Here is a 22,569-nt window from a genome sequence, read left to right as displayed (position 1 = left end):
AAATATAGATCTTTTAGAAACAATTTTTTTTTAAATCATGGATCATTCTTAAACGGATTACGAAACGGAGGGAGTATAGTATTGCACATTTTTTTTTAATTTTGGGCATCAATATCCTCACTAATAGCTTAAGCGACTACAACAATAAAAACAACATTGTACAAATCACAATGTGCGATCCGATAAGCTAAACCCCAATATACAAAGACAGAGACAGAAACTTAAGATATTTGATAAATTATTATGCAAAATGTCGAAGTTGTCACTTACTATCCGATTTCTTAACAAAACGAGAAAACAGCCATTAAAACCAAGAATTTTCAAATTAAAACAAAAAACTCCATTTGAACTAAAAAAATCTTCAACTTTTAAATATTAGCTATTTTAACTTTCATATTTTATTGACTAGACCATTTAGAAAACCTGAATAGTCAACTTTTAAACTCGATTGGATAGAAAAATGTATGTTAACTATTTAAACAGCATTGTTTTAAAAGGTTATTAAACATTTATCAAATAACATAGTTTTGCTTTTGTAAACACTCAAAACATTTTTTGTGAAATTAGAACCATAAATCGACTTCATCTTCCTCATTTTTGTGTGAGGAATATGAAGTCGATTTAGAATTTTAGTTTCGTGAAAGAAATGCTTTAAGTATTTAAAGAATCAAAACAATCTCGTTTGACTAATTTTTTAAAATAACATCATTTAGAGAGTTAACGACATTTTTATTTATTTATCGAGTATAACAGTTGACTATTCAGATTTTAAATGGCCGAGTCAACAAAATATAATAGTTAAAATGACCAATATTTGAAAGTTGGAATTTTTTTAGCTCAAACATAAATTGGAAATTTTTTGCTTTAATTTAAAAATTCTTAATAGTTGTTTTCTAGAAAAAAATACTCAAAACAGTAGAATTCTAAATCTTCAAAGAGCTAAATATAAAGCTTATTTTGCATCTTATATATTAAATCTTATATATTAAAACATAAGTTAAAACCTCAATTCATGTATGATATTTTTAAAAATTGATCATCAATAGAAATCAATTATCATTAATTTATTATTATTAATAATATGGTTTAATAATATATCACTCCTAATATAACCATTTATTCTTACAAAACTGAATTAGTCGACAAACCAATATTTAATTCTTTATTATTATTTAATTCCTTATTAAATGGAACCTATTATTCTAATTCTAAACATTTGATTTTCTTTACTTTACCATCAAATCTAAATATTTCCTAAAACCCTAAAAATACAAAACTCCGGTCTTTATCGTCGCGACGGAGAAAGGTTGGACCTGCTCTTTCACCGGTCGAGTCGGGTCGGGTCAAACAGTGTTCAATTAAAGTTCTCGCGGTTTTCGTGGAAATTGATCGGATCCAATGGAGAACTCCGTCGACGAGGAGGGACGAGAAGCCCTCTTCGCGCAGCTCAAAGCTCTCTCCTTGGAGCTTCTAAGCCTATCGCAAACCCCTCAAAAGGATCCCGCCGTGATCCCCGAGCTGCTCAGCCTCCTCCGCCGTGCTCCTCCGTCGTCTCTCCAATCCTTCTTCCAGTAAGACTATTTCGTAAAGTCTCCCTCCACCTTTGGGTCTCTTTCGATATGTTTCATAAAGTGTGTTTTTTTTTGTTATTATTTGTTCAGCTACACTTTGTTCCCTTTGCTTCTTCTGCTAGACGCAGCAGTAGCTTGCAGAAGAAGAAGAAGTCAGGGAGATGCTTTTGTTGTCGTCGTGAGTGATAAAGTAGCAGAAGGTGTTGTCTCTTGTCTCCAGGAGCTTCTTAAGAAATGCCACGTCGGATCCGTTGATCAGGTGAAGTTTGATTTTGAATTAGTAGTTATTTGTTATGCTTTGTAATGTTGAAATGTTTAATTTTTTTATATTTTTTTTATACTTTTTAGATGGTTGTGGTAATGAAGAAGTTAACTAGTGGTGCTGTTTTGACGCCGTCCGAGGCTTCTGAGGAGTTTCGTGAAGGGATCATCAGATGTTTCAGGGCGATGATCTCTGGTTTGGTTCCATGTTCTGATGATTCTTGCGGATGTAAGCGTGCTCTTGGCAGGCCTCAGCTGTCAGAAGAAGATAGAAGAGATTATTGTTATCAGAGTCATGATGATTTAGAAACCGGAGAATGCTTGATTGCGTTTCTTCAGTCTCACTCTGCTTTGGCTGCTGTGGGTCATTGGCTTTCTATTCTTCTCAAAGTAACACTCTTTCCTTTTTTTTTTATATGGAGTCATGTTGTTGATATGTAATGTTTTTGAAAAGTAAATCGATTTTGGGTTCATTGCACAAAGGTGGCTGATGCTGAGGCTTCTCGAGGACATAGAGGAAGTGCACAACTTAGAGTTGAAGCCTTTATGACCTTACGGATACTTGTGGCTAAGGTATCTATTAAGTTATATGCATACAGGTTTTGAAAACATTGCTAGAGTGGTTTAAGAAAAAAACATATTAAACTATCCAATCATTTAAAATCATTTAAAAACTCGTTACAATCAAATCAACTCAAAACTCTAGATTGAATGCACTATGATTCTTTTTGTAGATTGGTACTGCTGATGTGTTGGCGTTTTTTCTACCTGGTGTTGTTAGCCAAATCGCCAAAGTGTTGCATGTTTCAAGAGCAATGATAAGCGGAGCGGCAGGAAGCGTTGATGCATTGGACCAAGCAGTTAGATGTTTAGCCGAGTTTCTCATGATAGTCCTTGATGATGAGGCCAATTCATCGGCTCTCTGTATCTCTGATGATGATTCAAAGTTGCAGAAGCATGGATCTGCACACTCAGTTTTGGACGAACTTCGTTCTCTGACAATGAAAACTCAAGGGCAGCAGAGCGACGAGCTCCTGATAGAGACTACAAGCCAAGAGATTGTTAAAACCATCAATGTACATGAGAAACTGACTGGTGACTCCTTTCATGTTGAACGTACAAAGGAATGGTTAGAGAAGACAACATCTCATGTGAATAAGCTGTTGTGTGAGACGTTTCCTCATGTATGCTATTTTTTTCCTTGCTTAGTTCATCATTTCTATATCATATCCTTCTGAGTGGTGAAATCTTAATTGGTTTCAGATTCTTATTCATCCAGCTGGCAAAATTAGATGGGGATTTCTAGCAGCAATACGTGGACTGCTATCTAAGAGCCCTCGTTCATTGAAGGGAGCCAGGCTAGTGATGCTGGTAAGTTCATAACTAAACAACAACAACACATGATTGTTAGATACTTGCTACTGGATGAATTTCTTAATTTATGATTGCAGGAATGCGTATGTACTCTGGTTGTTGATGACTCGGATGAAGTCTCTGTAGCAGCTCAGGAAACTCTCGATCACTTATTCTCTGAACGCTCAAAGTATCAGGTAGAGAGCGACATAAGCAAGATCTTTAGCAGGTATTGTTCTGTCTGCTGTTATGTTGTTCCTTTCCTGTTCAAGCTCAGTGAACTATATGTGTTTGTTAATGACAGACTACTGGAGAGGCTACCAAAAGTGGTATTGGGGAATGAAGAATTGCCTGCACTTTCGGTTGTGAAACAGTTACTTGTAGTCACTTATTACTCTGGTCCTCAGTTTCTGGCGGATCATCTTCAGTCTCCAGTATGTATTCTTTCTTATCACACTCATACGTAGGCCTGAGCATTTCTGGTATCGTGTAGTTTGGGTAAGGGGCTAGAAGATCCATTTACTACTTCATCTATTTTCGGTTCACGTAGTTTTGGGTTCGGTTTGATAGTAAACCTAGGAACTGGTAAAAACCCAGAAAAATTCAGAATCCGTTGTTCCGGTCTGGTTATTTCGAATAATTCGTGTTAATTATCAGATGTTTTAGGTAAATTATCGAATAATTAAGATGATTCGGATAAAATGTCAGGATAATTATCGAATAATATGTTTGGTGCTTCTTGGCCTTGTTTTATGTAGATAACAGCTAGCAGATTCTTGGATACATTTGCTCTCTGTCTGAGCCACAATTCAGCATTCACTGGCTCTCTTGAAAAGCTCATCGCAGAAAGGCCTACTTCATCTACAGGTTACCTCCCTTCCATCACAGAACTGAAAGTGGGGTTCAGGGAGACCAGACGCAACAACGCTGAACCAGATCAAGGAAAGTTGGAGATATCACAGAGCACCACTAGCTTTGTGTTACCTCGAATGCCGCCTTGGTTCTCTTATGTTGGTAGTCAGAAGCTCTACGAGATGCTCGCTGGAATCCTTAGACTTGTCGGTTTATCCTTAATGGCAGGTGAGTTTGAAACCATCTCGCTAATTGTTCTGCATTTTTAGTTACTGATAGTTGTTTGTGTTTTTGCTAGGACTTGATAACAATGGCAGTTTAGCAGTCATCTTGGACATTCCTTTAGGGTTTTTCCGTAGATTGGTTTCAGAAGTTCGTGTAAAGGAGTACAACGGAGAAGACTGGCAGACATGGTGTAACCGAACCGGTTCAGGACAGTTAATACGCCAGGCGGCAACTGCTGCTTGTATCTTGAACGAGATGATCTTTGGTCTATCAGAACAAGCAAGTGAAGCTCTCTCGAGACTGCTTCGTAAGGGAAGAGACAACAAACTACTCTCCTGGGAAGTCTCATGGAACCAACGCGCAAAGACTCATCTGATCGATTGCGTTGGTAAAATCTTGCACGAGTACCAATCTCCTGAAGTGTGGGATCTCCCCCTGGACCAAACCGATGTTAGTCTGCATTTCTTGAGAGACACTGCAATGCTGCACCAAGTTATAATAGAAGGAGTTGGTGTGTTTTCATTGTGCCTTGGGGAAGAGTTTGCTTCGAGTGGGTTTCTTCACTCTTCGCTTTACCTTCTCCTTGAGAGTCTTACGTGTTCGAGCTTCCAAGTTAGAAACGCTTCTGACTCTGTCTTACGTCTTCTTGCTACCACCTCTGGCCATCCAACAGTGAGAGTTTATAATATTAACGTATTTTTGGATTCATCCCACCTTTTATTTAATTTAAAAACTTTTCCTTTTTCTTTTGTTTGTTTACAGGTAGGGCATCTGGTTGTAGCAAATGCAGACTATGTTGTTGACTCTATTTGTCGTCAGCTGCGCCACCTGGATCTTAACCCTCATGTTCCAAGTGTTCTTGCTGCTATGCTTTCTTATATAGGAGTTGCTCATGAAATATTGCCTTTGTTGGAGGAACCGGTAAAGCCATTTTTGCAGTGAACTGTTTATATCTTAATCCTTATGTTAAAGAACTTTTGTTTTCTCTTGATCTGCAGATGCGGTTGGTTTCTCAAGAGCTAGAGATTGTTGGTAGACAGCAGCATCCAAATCTAACTCTACCCTTCTTGAAGGTTAGATTCAGTCTTTTTAAAATCAATAGTTTTCTTGGTCTGTAATAAATTTTGTTTTGTGCTTCTGATAGGCTGTTGCTGAGATTGTAAAAGCATCAAAGAACGAGGCTAGTCTATTACCAGACCGAGCCAAGTCATATAGTGATCAGGTTAAGACCAAAGCAACTGATGCAATAACATCGGCGCAAGAGAGAGGTTCAGATTTTAACGAGGAAGAATGGGAAAGCATACTGCTTGAACTGAATCGTTCTAAAAGATACAGACGCACAGTTGGATCGATAGCCTCTTCATGTTTAGTTGCAGCCACACCTCTCCTTGCATCATCAGATCAAGTTTCATGCTTGGTTGCTCTCGATATAATCGAGGTACAAGTACATTCTCTCTTTGGATTTGTTTTCTTGAACTCAAATTAGTAACAACGTTCATATTATCTTACAGGAAGGAGTAGTGGCGCTGGCTAAAGTGGAGGAAGCTTATAGAGCAGAGACGGAAACTAAGGAAACAATGGAAGAAGTCATTGAGTTTGCTTCACTCTATCAGCTCAAAGACTACATGAACGCTACAGACGATGGAGCAGACGAGAACAGGCTTTTACCTGCTATCAACAAAATCTGGCCATTCTTTGTTGCCTGCATACGAATCAGAAATCCTGTGGTACATTCTCTCTCTCTCTCTCTCTCTCTCTCTCTCTCTCTCTCTCTCTCTCTCTCTCTCTCTCTCTCTCTATCTCTATCTAGACTTGTCCATCTCCAATGTTCAAGAAATTAGGCGTTTTATAGAGTATTATTGTTTTGACAGCCGTCTAGAACGATTGTCTGAAGGTCTAGACCGATTTTCTAAATAAGTCGTTTTTAAAAAAATGGTTTTGTGGCGGACAAGCTTGCACTTCTCATGTGTGTTCCCCTTCTGCTATGTTTTCTGTCGATTCTATGCTTCTGATTTGGTTCTCTGAATGGGAAGCGCATAGTTTATAGTTTAGTCTTTTGTTGTCAAAAAAAAAAATCGTTTTGGAGTTAGACTAGACTGATTTCTAGAACCTGGTGCATTTTTTTTTCACAGGCTGTACGGAAATGCTTGAATGTGATAACCAGAGTCATTCAAACATCTGGAGGAGACTTCTTCACACGTCGTTTCCGCAACGATGGCCATGACTTCTGGAAGCTTTTAACAACATCTCCCTTCCACGTAATGACACCAAAGAGCCTCCGAGAAGAGAACAAGCCAGTTCTCAGGCTCCCTTACAGAACTATTTCCGAGTCTTCTTCTTCTTCTTCTTCCGTTGCTGAAGTATCCAGCTTGAAAGTGCAAGCTGCACTTCTCAACATGATCGCCGAGCTTTCCAGAGACAAACGCTGCGCTTCAGCTTTTGATGCGGTCTTGAAGAGAGTTGCGGGCTTGGTCGTTGGGATAGCGTGCAGCAGCGTGACAGGGTTGAGAGAAGCGGCTTTGAGCGCGTTGAGAGGTTTGGCTTGCGTTGATGCTGATCTCATTTGGATTCTCTTGGCGGATGTGTATTATTCTCTCAAGAAGAGTAGAGATTTGCCTCTTCCACCTTCTCCGGAGTTTCCAGAGGTATCAACGGTTTTGCCTTCACTGTCGGAAGATTCTCCTCCGGGGAGGTTTCTGTATGTTGAGTACGGTGGTCGGAGCTATGGTTTTGAGTTGGAGTTTAGTTCTGTTGAGACCGTTTTCAAGAAAATGCAGTCTCGTCTTTGTAGATCAAATGAGTTGTTAATATAATAAAATGCTTGTAAAATACCTTTTTATTTAGTTTCTTGTGTCAATTGATTTGTTTTTTCATAATTTTTCATAGAAGACATACTGTTAGTTACCAAAATCACTTCATTGTTCAAGTTAAGAGAGTGTTAATATTGATTTTACATAGAAATAACTTCTACTGTTTTTTCCCTTAAACTAAAACTTCTACAGTTTGTTTTAGTTTTACTTAGAGCTCTTGTTGCCAAAGTTGTTGTTGAGAGACCTGTTTGTAGTCGGTCTCATAGATCCTCATGGAAACCAAACATGGTCCCGCAGTTGGCACAGTTTTGATTCAAAGTAGTGTTTTATTGTGTGCATGACTTCTGATTGTGGATTTGAACATTGTCTAAACGAATGAAAACTAAACAAGGTCTCGAGTGTTAACAAGTTGGAATAGTTTTACAAACGCAAGAACCATCAGTCTTTTTACCAACTAGGCAGAAAAGTAAAAGATAGTAATGAGATTCAACTCGAGGTTCGTTGGGCGGCCAAAGTGAAAGTTTTTACTCGACCTCAGCCAAGTAATCGTCGATCTCTGCCGGTGTTAGTACCCTGCAACATAACAACCTATTTTCAGACATTGATTGGTAATAACAAAGATTACTTTGATTCTATTCAAGTTTTGGAGTATTGAACGTTACCTAAAGACTTTGTCAGCACCAATCTTGCCAATCTCGATGTTCTTGCTCGAGATTTCTCCCTCAAAACTGTTATCCCAGTAAGAAAAGACACAGTAAAATCTCAAAGTTCTGAAGTAAAGAAATACGTAAACAGAGTTTAGTAAAAATACTAACCCTTCCTTCAGTGTCAATATAGCCGTATGAATCGCATCATCAAGCTCCATATCTTCTGTGTACCTGATAAGAAGAGACTAAGATGACATGACTTGCTTCCAAGATTTCATAAACTTATATCACAAACAGTAAAATCTTATCACCTCTTCTCGAGAAATGTCTTGGCATTCGAAACATTCTTTCCCATCGCCGAAGCTTTCCATGAGAAATAAGAACCAGACGGATCCACCTAGCGAAAAAAAAAAATGAAATTCTGAATCATATGTTTTTAACATAAGCACTAACCGTTATATATCTTTAGTGCTCTACATACCTGGTACAGCTGTGGGCCCTTGTCATCATACCCAGCCACTAGAAGAGAAACTCCAAACGGCCTCACACCACTATTAAGAGGAGAAAAAAACCAAAAAATTCAGTAGTCTAGTTTATGGATACTTTGCTTTTACAACATTTTTCTCATGCCAAGTCAAAATCTTCAATCTATGAGAGCTAGACAGTAAGTAGCTATTCTTAAGTAACCATATAGATTGTGAATAGTACTTACCCTGATTGAGTGAACTCTTGCATGACCGTAGCAGTTTCCCTCACAAGTTGAGTGACAGGGATAGGTTCCTGCAACAATAAATCCCCTTAGAAGTTGAATTACGAATAAGCAAGCGACAAACAACTAATATTAACAAGAACCATCAAGCGGACCAGCCAGCAAGAACTGAAGTTGTATCATATACATGGATTACAATACTCCAAGAGAAGTAGAAAAGAATAGAGGATTACTTTGTACAAGCGGAGGTATTGCTCAGCCTGCTTCCTACTCTTTCGCACAAGAACTCGGAAATCAGGACCCATACCACTTCATCAAAGGAAACAACAAAGTTAGTATTGAAATGATGAGGAAAATGCAGCTTATGAGAGAAACAAACATACTAAGTACCCAAATCCAAATTTCCAAGCTATAAAAACCAAATCTGTTATCAAACAAGAAGTAGTGATAGCTGAGGAGAAGAAACCTGTATACAACTCCAATGTTGGGAGTCAAATGCTGAATCTTTTGAACCTGAAATAGACATTCAGACTTACCATTACTTTCAACATAGTTACTAACAAGTACACAACGTAAGAAAGCTTCATCAACGTAACAAGGAAGAGAGATATAAATCAAAACTTACAGAGGCTTCATCAACAAGAATAGATGGAAGCTTCTTTTCAGTGGCAATAACAACTCCGTTTGAAGCTGCGTGAAAGAAACCAAGAATCATGTTTATAGAACAAAACAAAAACATGCTTATGAATCTCTTATTTAGAAAATTCCATTATTGACAAACAAACCTTTAATCCCCAAAGATGTCTGGCCTGATCCAACAGCAGTTAGAGCATGCTCTATCTGAACCAGCTTCCCTGAAGGGCTAATTTTTTCATAACCACAACACACAAATCAACCTCTGATCTAACTCTCAAAGGAGATGCCTTTTGAATGAAAAAAAAAAAAGAAGGTCATACCTGAAGGTAGTGAGTGAAAACGAGTACTGACTGTCTCCCATTGCAACTTAATCAATCTACCTACCAAAAAAAGTAATATTCCGGGAAAAAATAAAATAAATAATAAATAATAAAATTGGAATCATGGCAAGTGCGGAATCTGCTTAAACTTAATACCACAGCACATCTAATGATCTACACAGTGATGAACCCAACTAGTGATTACAACTTAGTCAAAACGAGGTTTACGGCTCAGAAAGAAACTACACTGAAGCGATTACAAATCTAACGAATCTTAAAAAGAACGGAAGAGATCTCAAAGAAGATGTGTAACTTAAAGGATCAAAGCATATATACCCCTTTGATGTTACGGATCGAGGCTACGACGATAATGGAGAGACGAGGAAGGGAGGAGCGAAGTGGAGAAATAAAAAGGTTTCTTGAAGAAAGGGTTGCATTAAGCGTCGCCGTTTTACTAAGTGAAGCTGGTTTAGTTAAACCGGATTGGTTTGTTTCAAAATTAATTTTAAAACGCCAAGAGAATAACCTTTCTGGGTTCTGCTCTGTTTTAACTCTTTCTTATGTGCTTGTGATGAGGTGGGAGTCAAATAGATACTCTTTGTTTTGACTCTTTCTTGTGTGGTTGGTGATTATAATTGCAGAAGAAAGGATTCTACTCTCACTTACTCTATAGGCTTTAAATCAACTCGAGCTATGGCTCTACTGGACTTCATGAAGTGAGCCTGTTGATTGGCTCTGTTCTAATCTTAGAGAGCCTGATCTGCCCTTTTCTGCCATTTTTAATTTGTCTGCCATACTTAAGCGTATCTGTTTCTGTTCAGCTCTGCTCAGGTTTTGGATGCGTCATGGTACACGCCTTATGAGCAAAGGAATGCGATCCAAGAATATCAGGAGTAAGAGCATTAGAGTACACTAGTTGATCCTAATGGACTTTGTTCTCTCCTACAGTACAGGTTGCTGCTCTCTCTTCTTTGATTCAGATCGATCAACAACTGTATGAATCACTATCTTCTCAATAAGTGGAATCTTATCAATGTGAGTATCTATCTTATGCTGCCATTTTCCAACATAAAGACATTCAGCAAACTAATTTCAGTGAGAATATAGCTGTGTTCATTATGTGAGACCTATTGAAAAATATCATAATGTACTCTTTGCTGTTAACTTCATTTTGTGTTTCCTATTACACTTCTAAAAGATGGCCCATCTATACATCAATGTCTTTTCACATATGTTACCGTCTGAGGAAGCTTTTGCTGCTGGTTATTCTGCTCTTGGAATTGATAATGGATTGAGTGCTTGTTTATGATGCAAAGAGGATCTTTAGTGCAGCCCGTGTGTGGTGGTGACTCCTGGCTCTGGTAACCAAACTTCATTTTTACTATTTTTGTTTGACGCTGGAGATGAGACTTGACTTTGGTGGCTTGCATTGTTAGGGGCTTCACCGGCTGGGGAAAACTGAGGTGCCAGTGTATGATGGGTCGTGGACAGAATGGGCAACAGAACCGGACTTACCCATGGAAATGAAAGTCCCCTAGTAGCAAGATTACAAGCCATTTACATGGATACAGTTATGATGTGTTAGCTTTGAGGAATTGGCCTTGAAGTAATCAAAATAATACCATTGTTCTGTGTTCTCCTTCGGATAATCCATGAACTTGAAGTTGTTTATCATCCTTAAACAGAGATCTCGAAACTATTATGTTCAAAGTTGTATATAAAGTTTGATAGACAAGACATTGACGGTTTCAATAAAAGTCAGTATTTGCATCGAAGAGTTACTAAACAGGATGGCCGCGTGGCCTAATGGATAAGGCGCTCGCCTCCGGAGCGGGAGATTGTGGGTTCGAGTCCCACCGTGGTCGAATTTTTATTTTCCCTTTTTTAGCCTTTCATGTCTAGATGACACTTGTAAGATTGTTACCTTTGAAACCAAAAGTAAAAATATTGAAAATACTTCATTTTATTGATTTTTTTTTAATACTGGAAACAATGCGTAGCATTACATAACTCTTCTAGGCTACAGACACCGAAGAGATTTTAGAGTTGATGTTGTTTGGGATGCTCCTTGGTTTCACGTAGTTGCTAAGCTTTAGGTGGACGAGTTTGCTGAGTTGTATGAGAGAGAGAGAGAGAGAGGGAATCTCGACCAAGTTGTCACATTGGAGAGTTTCAGAGTCAGGATCAGGCTCCCTAACTTCCAAAGGTCCTGCTGTGTACCATAATAGCGTTGAGAAGAGGAAGGCTATCAGAAAGATTCATTCAACAGGAGAAACATGAAAGCTCCTTGAGATAGAACTGCATCGAAATTGTACCTTGACTTTCTTCCTTTCCAAACTGTATTATATTGAGCTTCGAGAGAAGTTGGCCTCAACTAGAAAGCTAGTACAAAACCAATCCGGATGATAACAATGCCAGCGAAGATGTCGGGGAGCTAGTCAAGACCATCTAACATCATGTGCTGTCTCCCCTATTGGTTGTATAGAAGTTGCATTTTAAATGTTGAACTGCAAAACATGAGATGCAAGACTGGGGCTCAAGAAAGATTCTCTGCTTACCATCTTGTAGGAGAGAACGTGTTTTGATATCTTGGAGCAAGTCATGAACCCATTCCACACACTTCTCCATCAAAGCTGGATGACACGGAAAAAGGCCTAGTACTTATCCAACTCTGTCCATATACATACAGCCCGTTGAAACAAAGCGTAGCGGTAAAGAATTGGAATGAAATATACACAAGTACACACCGTACATCCCTCACAGTAGATTCCAACTAGATTCTGACAGATGCCCTGCTACCATCTTTTTTTGGGCAGAACATACTTGGTTAAACTGGTTCAATGCTCATCCACAAGCCGGAGAGGTAGCAAAGAGAGAGGAACCCTGCTACCATCAACCAGAGAAAACGAGTGAAAGAGAAAAGAACATCATGGCCAGAGTGAAAATCTTCCACAACCAAATAGAAACCAGACGTATTAGGATGATACTGACTATATGATGTAACTGCAAACCTAAGAGGAAGACAAAAGGCACCCATCTTGCTAAAAACACCTTCAGAGAAGTCAACATACAGAATCAAAAGCCACCGAACTTGAGCTTCAACCATCCCAGCCATCAAATCACCGCAAGACTCTACAGTAGACCAACCCAAAATCCATAGCAAATACATATTAGCCTACACCGTATTAATGTCACGGCAACATTAACAACCTTGGGAATTAATAAAATCAGAGACAGTTGAAAGAGAGGAAGGGGGAATGAGTTACTTCCAGTGAAGGCCAGCCAACATAATTAACTAACCAGAGAGGACTGAGGAAGCCACAGCTTACTTCCCTCAAAACCAACAAACCACCAGACTACTTCACTGTAGAAGAACGACCAAAGTAAACCGTTTCCATAGCAAAAAGGAAGAGCAAAACTCAGAAGAACTTCGAGGTTACCTTGACTCACTAGAGACAGAGAGATGTCAACTACTACCACCACCTTCTAGAAGCCAGTGCCGAACCCACAGCTTACTTCCCTTCAAAGCCAATCAATCACCAGACCGAACTGTAGAAGAGTATCCAAAGCAAAACATTTCCGTAACAGAAAGGAGCAAAACTCAGAAGAACTTCAACGTTACCTTGACTCGTTGAAGAAACACTGACCCCATTGTCAAATATCAATGAATGACCCCCAAAAACGAGGAACAAGGATCCCCTTCAATGCCAAGCAAACACAAGTAAACACAAACCAACAGAGAGGTAACAATCATCAAGCTAAATATACCGACGACGACAAACCCCCACAGCAATAGTAGTGTCTGGCACTTGAATTCTCCAACCACGAAACTCCAGATTCCATCCATAACGAGTTCCACCAACAACAAGCCGAAATATAGAACTTCCCCTCGAACCATCTAAATTCATATACAAAAAAAACGACTTCATAGGAAAGAGGAACCATCATCTCAAACAGATGATGAGAACCAAAACAGGGAAGAGAGGAGAAACCACCGAAGAGTTAAACATAGACGACTGTAGAAGAAGACCATCTGAAAAACTTTCTTGAGCCTTCTTGATAGAAGTCTTGGAAAGTTTCCTGACACAGACACACCATAACAGAACTCCTATCCAGAAGAAAGACTACAGAATTACAAACTTGTGGTCTACAAAGTCCAGAGCTTACACTTCAATAAGGCGACAGATCCGTAAGATGCTATACGTCTGCTACTCTAAAAATCCGGTAGAATAGTTGATAACCAACACTACAGTATTAGAAAAAAAAAATATGCATGCAATATGATGTATAGGTACGAAATAACCAGAAACCTGATTATAAGAGAACCATCCTTCCTAGACAAGTGCTGCTTTCTCTTCAAAGCTCTACAATCTAAAACACAGATCGATGCTGGAAACGATGTATGGAATAGTTGAAGACCATTCAATGCAATAGCGTCTCTAGGACAAATCAACTGAATGGGTGTACAACGAAGAGGAACAGGTGGAGTGATTGATGAATTAAAAATCTTAAAAACACAAGACACAAGCACGGTAACCACATTTAGAAAAGAAAACATACAGGATCAAGATCTAAGATATCTGAGCTTCTTCCCACCCGGCCGACTTATCACCATAAATGATAACTGTCCACAACAAAACGTTTCAGCAAAACTCAGAAGAAACCTCAAACGTTACCTTATGCTGCTGTAGAAAGTAGACCCATCACAGAACATGCTAACAAATATCAAAAGCAAAAAAAACCCGGAGAGAGAAGTAGTCATGCATGAAATTAAAAAAAGAAGAAAATACAGAAAGAACGCATAACCCTTAACTGACAACCGATCCTTGAGGCAACCACCTGAATCCATTGAAGACTGCAAGCCGTGTAAAACCTTGAACCAGCCAAACAGGCCTGGATGTAAACTGTTAAAAATAAACTGAATTCAAAGCGGAAGAGAGGCTACCATCTCGGGGAGAAGTGATCTTCATTCAAGCCATAGAATAGGTGCAGACTGAAAAATAAAAAAATAAAAAAGCGAAAAGAGAGCGAAGAAGATTGTAGATAAAGAGCCATCCATCTAAGCAAATATACTGACTATATGTAGCCTGAGAAATGAATCAAAACAGATAAACCATGAAGAGTCCAAAGTAGTAGCCTGCTGATTCTCTTTTGTAACCTCAACCATCTATAACAAACAGAACTTACAACTAGATTTTTGACAAAGTGAATAGTGAAGTTATCCAAGTTGAAAACAGCAAAGATAGGAACAAGCTCATCTGTTATGGATCATCTTCCATCTGAAGGTGTGTGCACCGCCGAGGAACAGAGTGAATAGATTGGTTAAGCAGATCTGGAAACACACACAGAAGACACATCATACCTCCCCGAGCATAACAAATAATAATACCGTAAGCAGAAAGGGTATAACCGAAGACTGCAAATCAAGCGCAAACCATCATTCCCTTCCACAAATGGAATGTTCCACGGTCTAATATAGAAACCAAAGTCGAGTAACACAGGAAAGAAAACAGATCATCCTTTCTTTCATATTATACTGAGAAATATAAAGAGTAGTTCATGGGAGGAAAATATAGCACCAGAGAACAGAGAAACCTAAAACGATGAAAGAAGATTGATCATGATCAGAGACATCCCAATTTTCCTCCATGTTCTATATCAAAACGAAAAAAAAAAACATGTTTCGCTTAAGATAAGAAAGAAAAACCGACTTGTGTAGTAAGGAAATAAAAATAGTAAAAGAAAGGAACGAGACGGAAGCCCTGATAAACCGTCAACAGAGAAACAGCTATCACGGATTAATATCCACAATCTATGACAACAAACCAAGAGCAGATCACATGAAACGTAAAAGAAGGCCACGGATGCAATCTAGAAGAAACCAAACCTACGAGACGGAAAGAGGTAAGGAAGGAAACAGATCAGAGAAAGAACACACGCGAGGACCACTGAAGACGAACCGATCACTTAGAGCATTCTCCACAACCTAAAATTCCAAAAATAAACCAAAAAACAGCCAACCAGGGAAAGAGGTTCATGAAAGCTAGAATAAACCAAAAAAAAAAAATCCGGGAGAAGTGAGCAAACTGGTGCAGAAACACGATGATCGGTCCTAGAAATGTCTTTTAAACAGACGATGGTCAAAGATACCTGTCCAAAACAAAACGTTTCCATATAGAAAAAGGAGGAGAAAGAACTCAGAAGAACCTTTCACTTTACCTTAGGTCTCCGGGAGAGTAGACCAGCCCAAGACATGCTAACAAAACCAACAAGAACAGAACCGGAGAGAATAACAGTCATGCATGAAAATCAAAAACAAGGATAGAAAGAATCCATAACCGTTAATTGACAACGGCAACAAGGAGAAGAGTCTCATGACTTGATAACAATGTTGGAGCCTGAATTATCCCTGAATGTTCTGATACAGGAAACTAGGCACAAATATGTGGAAATAGATCATCCAGAATAAACTGATTCAAAAGAGAAAGAGAGGCTACCATCTTGAGCAGAAGTGATTCGCATTCAAGCCATAGAATAGATGCAGACTGTAAATAAAAAAAGGCCAAAGAGATAAGGGCGAAGGAAACTTGGTCCTATCTTTACTTAATATAGTAATCAAAAACAGGGAGAAGGTAACAGAAGAGAAGAAGATAGAAGATCAAGAGCCATCCCCCGCCCCATGTTCTATATCAAAACGAAAAACATGTTTGGCTTACGAAAGAGAACAAAAAAACGCCTTCGGGTAATAAAGAAATTAAAACTAGGAAAAGGATTAGAAGCCCTGATACAACGCTAACAGACAAAACGCGTGAACCCAAAACAACCATCGATCGAAGGAGCATCCCCCACAGGCTAAACAAACCCTACACAAAAGGTGAAAACTCAAAAGCAGCAACGATGACAGGAAGGGAAGGGATTGGAGAAAACCATGACGTAGAGAAATCTAGTGGCCGAGATCAATCAAATGTGAAAACCATGACGTAGAGGAACAACGATCGGTCCTTTGAAACATCCTGCGAGACGACAGAGATAAGGAGGAACAAAGAGCTGAATAACCCTCATGCCGAACGTGAAGTAAAAAGAAGAACAAACTCATCTGAATGTGTGAGTGAATTGATTGACACAACAGATCTGTGAACACAGAGGACACAGTCATACCTTACCAGTTACCCACAAAATAGCCAATACTCAACCCCTAAAAAAAACAAATCAGTTTGCAAAAGGATTTAACCAAGGACATGAAACCATAGGCAAGCCACCATTCCCGTCGATGCTCCACGGTCTAAGATAGAAACTAAAGTCAAGTGACATAGCAACCAAAAAATAAAAGTGTACTAAGAATCTGGTGGACCATGAAACAGATCATCCTTCCATATATAAAACTTAACGAACGAGACAACAGAGGAACCTAAAACGGGAAAGTAGGTAGATCAGAGCCATCCCTCCCCCATTGATTTTCTCTCTTGGAGCCCTCCATGTTCTATATCAAAACGAAAAACATGTTTCGCTTAAGACATGAGAAAAGACCGGCGGCTTGTGTTGTAAGGAAATTAAAGGTAGGGAAGAAAAAAAGGCAAATAACATGAGCCCTGATTAACCAACAAACGAAGAAACAGGGGAAAAAAGAAACGCCTAAAAAAAGCCATCATCGATCATCAAAGCAAAGCATCCTCCACAATCTAAAACAACAAAACGAGAAGTAGATTACAACAGAAGGTCACTGATGAACCAATGTAACAAGTGAGAACTCAGGAATGAAATCAAAACACAAACGAGAACCCCCTGAACATATCCATGCGGAAGAGATCAATCAGAGCATCCTCCACAATCTAAACACAACAAGTAGACTGAACCAACGGAAAAGCCTCCGATGTGAAAATTAACTGTGAGGTTAACAAGTATGAACAAACTAAACCGAGCCGTTGTGTAGCGTGGATATAAACCAAAACAGATAAAACCATGAATAAGAGCCTCCTGCTTCTCTCTTTTCAACAATCTGCAACATAAATGACGAAAAGCTGCATCTTTCCTGCATAATCATATCATCTTTCATCTGAATATGTGTACACCACCAGAGAATGAATTGATCTACACAACAGATCTGGAAACACACAGAGGACGCCTCATACCTCAATTCAAACCACACGTGAAGAATGATCAAACCCTAAACGACATCACCGATCATCGAATCAAGCATCCTCCACGATCTAAAACAACAAGTCGATCACCTAAAACAAAAATCCACGTGAAACACAAGCGGCAACGAAACGATGATCGGGAATCTAAATTCGCTTCGGTAACACCTACGAGATATACGTAACGTAAGCAAGGAAAGAGAAACCCCCTGAAGACTTAGCGTAGAGAAAACGCGTGTGACTTTCTCTCCGGCGTCCGGCGGCGCGTGCCGGCGCCGGAGGAGCTCTCTCTCTCCATATCTTGTTTTCTCCTTTGCTGCTCTGCGTCCTCTCTCTTCTCCACCAATATATTCGAAATCCTGGACTGTCTAAATTTTCCGGCGAGTGTTTCGCGCGCGAGGAGCGTCTCTCCGACAAGGTTTAGGCTTCTTCTGGTTTTTCAATGAGGTGGTAGCAGGTCGGGTCCGTGGAGTAGTCGGCTTTTGGGTTGGAAGGGGATCAATTTTTCCAGATCTAGATCTCGTTCGTCCGTTCTTCGTCGTTGCTTGAGGTCTCCGGCTTGGTTTTACTCTCAGTCTGGTGGTGGATCTTCGGTCTCTACCGGTTCGTGGGTCGTGTTCCATTCTTCTACGGGGACTTGGCTGTTCGGTCCTCTTCGGCGTCGAAGTGGTCCTGCCCCTTTTTCTCAGTGGTTAGGTGAACTCTGTTTGTGTCACTTGACATTGGAGACGAGTCTTGAGCTTAAGCACGCAGGTTGGATGGTGCTGAGCTTTCACAGGGTCGTGTGTGTCTGATTAGATGTTATATCCGCTTGTTTTATGGTGGATCCCGACGGTCGTCTATGGCCTTCGGAGACTTCTTGTCTGGCGGCTTCATCTCGGAGTTCCTCTTCACGGTTACCATCCAGTTTCACTCGTGGGTTAAGGCGACGGCTTTCAAGACGGGTTGTGTCTCTTGTTTTAATTTGGTCTATGGTCTGGTTGGCACAGACTTAGAAATTCGACAGCAAAGTAATAGGCTTCCGGTTCTCGGCGGTCACAGATGTGAAGGCGGTTCTCGTGGGGGTCATTGACCGTTTTCTTGCCAAACGTCTGGTCATGTTCACTTCCCGATCCCGCTCGGCTCACTTGGTCCTTGCGGTTGTGTGCTTGACTTTCTTTGCAGGTTCTTAGAGACATTCTGGTTCGGTAGTGGCGGTGGAATCAACCCGCGTTTTGCACGGTCCGTGACGGAGTAGGGGTGCGTACAGTTGGTTCGGGCCTCTTATGGTAAGGGTCTTATGGTAAGGGTCTCGTAATCTACACTTCTATTATCCGCCTAGTACTTCAGCGCCAGTAACGAATATAAGTTTCGATGAGTTCGTTGGAAGCTAGCTACTCCTGAGATGACTTGGGAAATCCCGGCATCCAAGGTAACAAGGAGAACCTCACTTTTCCGAGGCTATCATCAAAGGTAGAGAACGGTAACCGACTCCTGAAAATTTCGAAAAGCTGATCAGTGGAATGTGCCGGGTTTAGTGGGTGGGCGAAGCTGTGATTGTAATAGAATGATTCGGGAACTTTTGTACAAATCGGGCTTGTATTCTGATCTGAATCCCCTTTTTCGGGTTGAATAAAATTTCAATTTAAAAAAAAAAAAAAAAAAAAAAAAAAAAAAAAAAAAACGCGTGGGTGATCTGTGTAAAAAAGTGAAAACCCTAACGAATGATCTATCCACGGAACCGCGTTGGAACAAATCAATAACAAAAAAGGAAGAAACGTAAAGGTAGAAAACAAATAAAAACAAGAAGAGACGTGTTCAGAAGGGAATATCACCCGCGAAAAACGCGTCTCTAGAGGAGGGAGCGTGGTAGATAAGATGAGAGTTTCTCAAAAGAGGAGGTCTTCTATTTATAGATGACAGGCATAAAAAACAATTGACGGTGGAGATATGATTGATCTAATCCAACGGTTAATATTAAAAGCCTAAAGTCGGTAGCCAAACATCTTTGACCTGAATGGATCCAGCTGTCCTTCGATGACTTTATTAGCTACTAGATTTTAACCCCCTTTACTTTTTCTTTTTCTTTTTCTCGAACAAAGTATTAGATTTCAAATCCGGCCCCCCAACTATATAAATCAACAGTGTTTGGGCCTTGGCATAATAATTAGCCCATAATCTTTAGAGAAACACAATTTTTATCTATCATTAAATCTATTTCATAAATCACATTTATTTAATTATTTATATCAATATTTATAAAGATATTAATAATAATCAATAGTTACTGTAAATTTAATTTTTTCTTTTAGGAATAGCAAAATCTATTAAAAATTAATTTAGTAATATAACATTATTATAAAATTAATTTTAATAAACTTTTATTATAACAAACTAAATTTATATATATATTATCTATTTATTTTATTTGTAAAAAAATATACTATATGAAATAGTTATTTAAAAAATATAGTAGTATGTAAATCAAATTTAGTTTAAGTTTTATTTTAAAATATTCTATTTGAAAACTATAAATTCTTAAGAATTATTTAAATATACTAATAAGAAATCAGTTTGATTATAAATTTAATGTCTATTTTAATTATAGAAAAATAAGTGAGAAAAAAACAAAAAAAATATTAACAAAAATTTCAGCTTTTTAATAAAATAATGCATTAGTTTAGTAATAAAAAAAATCAAAAATCGTATAATTTTCTAAACTCAAATAGTTGTGTAATTTTCAAATTACTATTTACCAAATATACAATTTTGAAAATAAATATTTCAAACTCAAATGATAATATCTCAAGTTTTACAAGAGAAACAATCAAAATGCCAAAGTTTTTTTTTTTTTTTGAAATGCAACACGAGAAAAATATGATGTAAAAATCAAAAAGGTATAATATTTTGAAAATTTAAGCTAACAAAAAAAATCCAAAAACTTATATCATAACATCCAAACATATCACATATCAAGAAAAATATACTAAAATAATATGGTAGATGCTTTATGCATAAAATCTATTAAGATAATAAGGTTAAGTTACTTGAACTGAGAAATGTATTTAATTATAAAATTCTGCAATATTAAAATAATAGATGCTAAAATGTGTACTTTTTCTAAAAAAGAGTTTATATTTTATTAGTATGATGTATAAGTTTTTTGGTAAAACTATGAGTTATTACTTATAGTATATTCCAAAATTGCCAAAATAACTATTTATAGAGAAATTTTATTTTTTAGTGATGGTAAGAGTGCTATTAGTCGTTACACATTTAGAAAATCTTGCTGAGATATATAAACTTTTATATGAAAAATTACAAGCCATGATTAAGTTGATGTCATGTCGTTTTTTTTAAAACTATGTTTTTTTGGTGAAAATGAATGTGATGATGATACACATCAGTTTTTAAATAATGGTAAAAGAATTAATAGTCGTAGATGTTCTATATATGTGTGTGTTATGAATTGGTTAGCGAAAAGACTTTCAATTCTGTATTCACTGTTTTCTCTTTAAACATCTGGTGCCAATTTGTCTCTTTAAACATTTAATTTAATAGTTTGTATATACCTTTTAGTGTCTTTTGTGGGAAAATAGTACGTAAGATTAAAATCGTATTTATTTTTCATTATGTAACTATCATTTATTGTCAACTAATATAATTAACTAGATAGTTATCCGTGAATTCGCGGATATAAATATTATATAAAAATATATATTATGCACATAATGTCATAATACTTCCATAAATTTGATATAAAAATAATTGATGAATATTTAGTAAAACTAAATTCTTTTCACATTAACTTTCCCAATAAATATTGTGCATTACCTAGTAATTTGAAACATTTTTCAAAAAAAAAATTAAAATAAAATTTCTCACATACTATGTTAAATCTGATATGTCTAATCTTCAAAGTCTAATTATTTATAAAACATAAATGAACATCACAAGAGATTAATATTATTATAAATATGAATATATTTTTCTATGAATATGAAATAATTATATTCACTTCTATAAGTTGTTTTTTGTTCATTATTTTATGTAGTATATAAATATAAAAGAACTGATCAAACATTATTACATTTTTTATAATTTTGAAAATTAACTACCATAAATTATTATATGTAATATCATTTAGGTTATTTGGCAAGTGGTAATAATTAGTTATAAATTTATCTTATTTTAGATCTAGTTGAAATAATTGAAAACTCTTCAACCAATAGAATTATAATATTTTTTAAAAAAAATTTTAAAACAAAATCCAATTAAATGACTTCTCATTTAGTATTCAGGAAACGTTATGTCTTTCTTCCTTTAGTTTTTGGTACATGCCCCTAGAGTCGGGATAACAGACGCACCAACTCTAGAGGTGGAGCTTCAGCCTTAGGAAAGTAATAAGATTAATGTATTTATACATATCATTTTGTAATAAATATATAATTATTTATAAATGTAGTTATTTCTAAATGTTGCAGTTATTTATTTTATACTAGAACACGTGAGTGAATTGACCATGCATCAATTATCAAAACATTGGTTAATGTTAATCAGTTATATTAATAATAATTCATACTAATCATCTTATTTTTTGTTAGTATTTATATATTTCTCCTTATTATTTGCTCATATTTTTCTTAGAATTTGGTTATATTTCACTTAACTTAGTAATTTTTTATTCTTTTCTACTATCATTTAAATATTTTTAATAGCTATTATATACAATTGTTTTAGTTATTGGAAACATCAAAATATTAAAACAACTTAAGAACATCTTATATATTTTTATATATTAAATATAAATTAATTAATATCTTAAAGTATATAAATCCAGTTTGAATATATTCATATACCTGAAATATCTCGGTTCGGATCAGATTCGGTGCTGGTTCTCTTGATACCAAAATTTTAAACCCGTTTGGATATCTAACCAATTTTAATTAAAGTTTAGTACTATTTTTTGGATTGGATTTGTTTTTTTTATTTTTGGTTTTTCTCTCAACCATATATATTTTTACTGTAACAAAAAATAACAGTGGATTTATCCATCTCAATATAAATTACT

General features: G+C 37.2%; 2 protein-coding genes, 1 long non-coding RNA gene and 1 other non-coding gene across 6 annotated transcripts; 3 read left to right on the top strand and 1 right to left on the bottom strand.

Moving 5' to 3' along the window:
• The first annotated feature begins 1,226 nt into the window (after nt 1–1,226).
• On the top strand, nt 1,227–7,226 carry LOC108843417 (uncharacterized). Its single transcript, XM_056993839.1, is given in 16 exon segments — nt 1,227–1,571; nt 1,662–1,830; nt 1,920–2,222; nt 2,316–2,405; nt 2,567–3,016; nt 3,096–3,203; nt 3,284–3,414; nt 3,490–3,619; nt 3,944–4,265; nt 4,336–4,934; nt 5,025–5,183; nt 5,261–5,335; nt 5,407–5,700; nt 5,774–5,989; nt 6,395–7,038; nt 7,040–7,226. Coding segments are annotated over 16 exon segments (3,894 nt in total). The 5' UTR covers nt 1,227–1,398; the 3' UTR covers nt 7,071–7,226.
• Nucleotides 7,227–7,435: 209 nt separating this feature from the next.
• Nucleotides 7,436–9,815, bottom strand: LOC108839797 (proteasome subunit alpha type-2-A). 2 transcript variants are annotated; one of them, XM_018612572.2, is made up of 12 exons: nt 9,721–9,815; nt 9,385–9,440; nt 9,214–9,290; nt 9,054–9,118; nt 8,895–8,941; nt 8,662–8,737; nt 8,432–8,499; nt 8,201–8,270; nt 8,031–8,116; nt 7,888–7,950; nt 7,735–7,800; nt 7,436–7,645 (listed from the first exon to the last, which is right to left on the bottom strand). In XM_018612572.2, exons 2-12 carry the CDS (start codon nt 9,423–9,425, stop codon nt 7,597–7,599), a joined length of 708 nt encoding a protein of 235 aa, XP_018468074.1. In that variant the 5' UTR covers nt 9,426–9,440; nt 9,721–9,815; the 3' UTR covers nt 7,436–7,596. The 2 variants fall into 2 exon arrangements, with proteins under 2 accessions (XP_018468074.1, XP_018468073.1); XM_018612571.2 differs by having other exon boundaries at nt 9,385–9,444; nt 9,721–9,814.
• Nucleotides 9,816–9,876: 61 nt separating this feature from the next.
• LOC108839799 (uncharacterized) lies at nt 9,877–11,159 on the top strand. Of its 2 annotated transcripts, XR_001947775.2 has the most exons (3): nt 9,877–10,100; nt 10,206–10,745; nt 10,821–11,159. It is a non-coding gene; the product is annotated as an uncharacterized LOC108839799 (long non-coding RNA). The 2 variants fall into 2 exon arrangements; XR_001947774.2 differs by having other exon boundaries at nt 9,877–10,745.
• Nucleotides 11,160–11,176: 17 nt separating this feature from the next.
• Nucleotides 11,177–11,249, top strand: TRNAR-CCG (transfer RNA arginine (anticodon CCG)). The gene has a single exon. It is a non-coding gene; the product is annotated as a tRNA-Arg (tRNA).
• Nucleotides 11,250–22,569: the final 11,320 nt, after the last annotated feature.

Source organism: Raphanus sativus, chromosome 2, assembly GCF_000801105.2.
Source record: "Raphanus sativus cultivar WK10039 chromosome 2, ASM80110v3, whole genome shotgun sequence".
Taxonomy (NCBI): domain Eukaryota; kingdom Viridiplantae; phylum Streptophyta; class Magnoliopsida; order Brassicales; family Brassicaceae; genus Raphanus; species Raphanus sativus.
The sequence above is the reverse complement of the archived record's forward strand: the minus strand, read 5'-3'. Positions and strand labels throughout refer to the sequence as shown.

What these genes read in the sequence shown, in the direction of transcription:
- LOC108839797 (XM_018612572.2), bottom strand. Translation starts at nt 9,425, where the DNA reads ATGGGAGACAGTCAGTACTCGTTTTCACTCACTACCTTCAG. An exon ending in GACATCTTTGGGGATTAAAG is followed by an intron (nt 9,119 to 9,213) that starts GTTTGTTTGTCA and finishes TCTTTCACGCAG; the next exon opens with CTTCAAACGGAGTTGTTATT. An exon ending in AACATTGGAGTTGTATACAG is followed by an intron (nt 8,738 to 8,894) that starts GTTTCTTCTCCT and finishes CCTTTGATGAAG; the next exon opens with TGGTATGGGTCCTGATTTCC.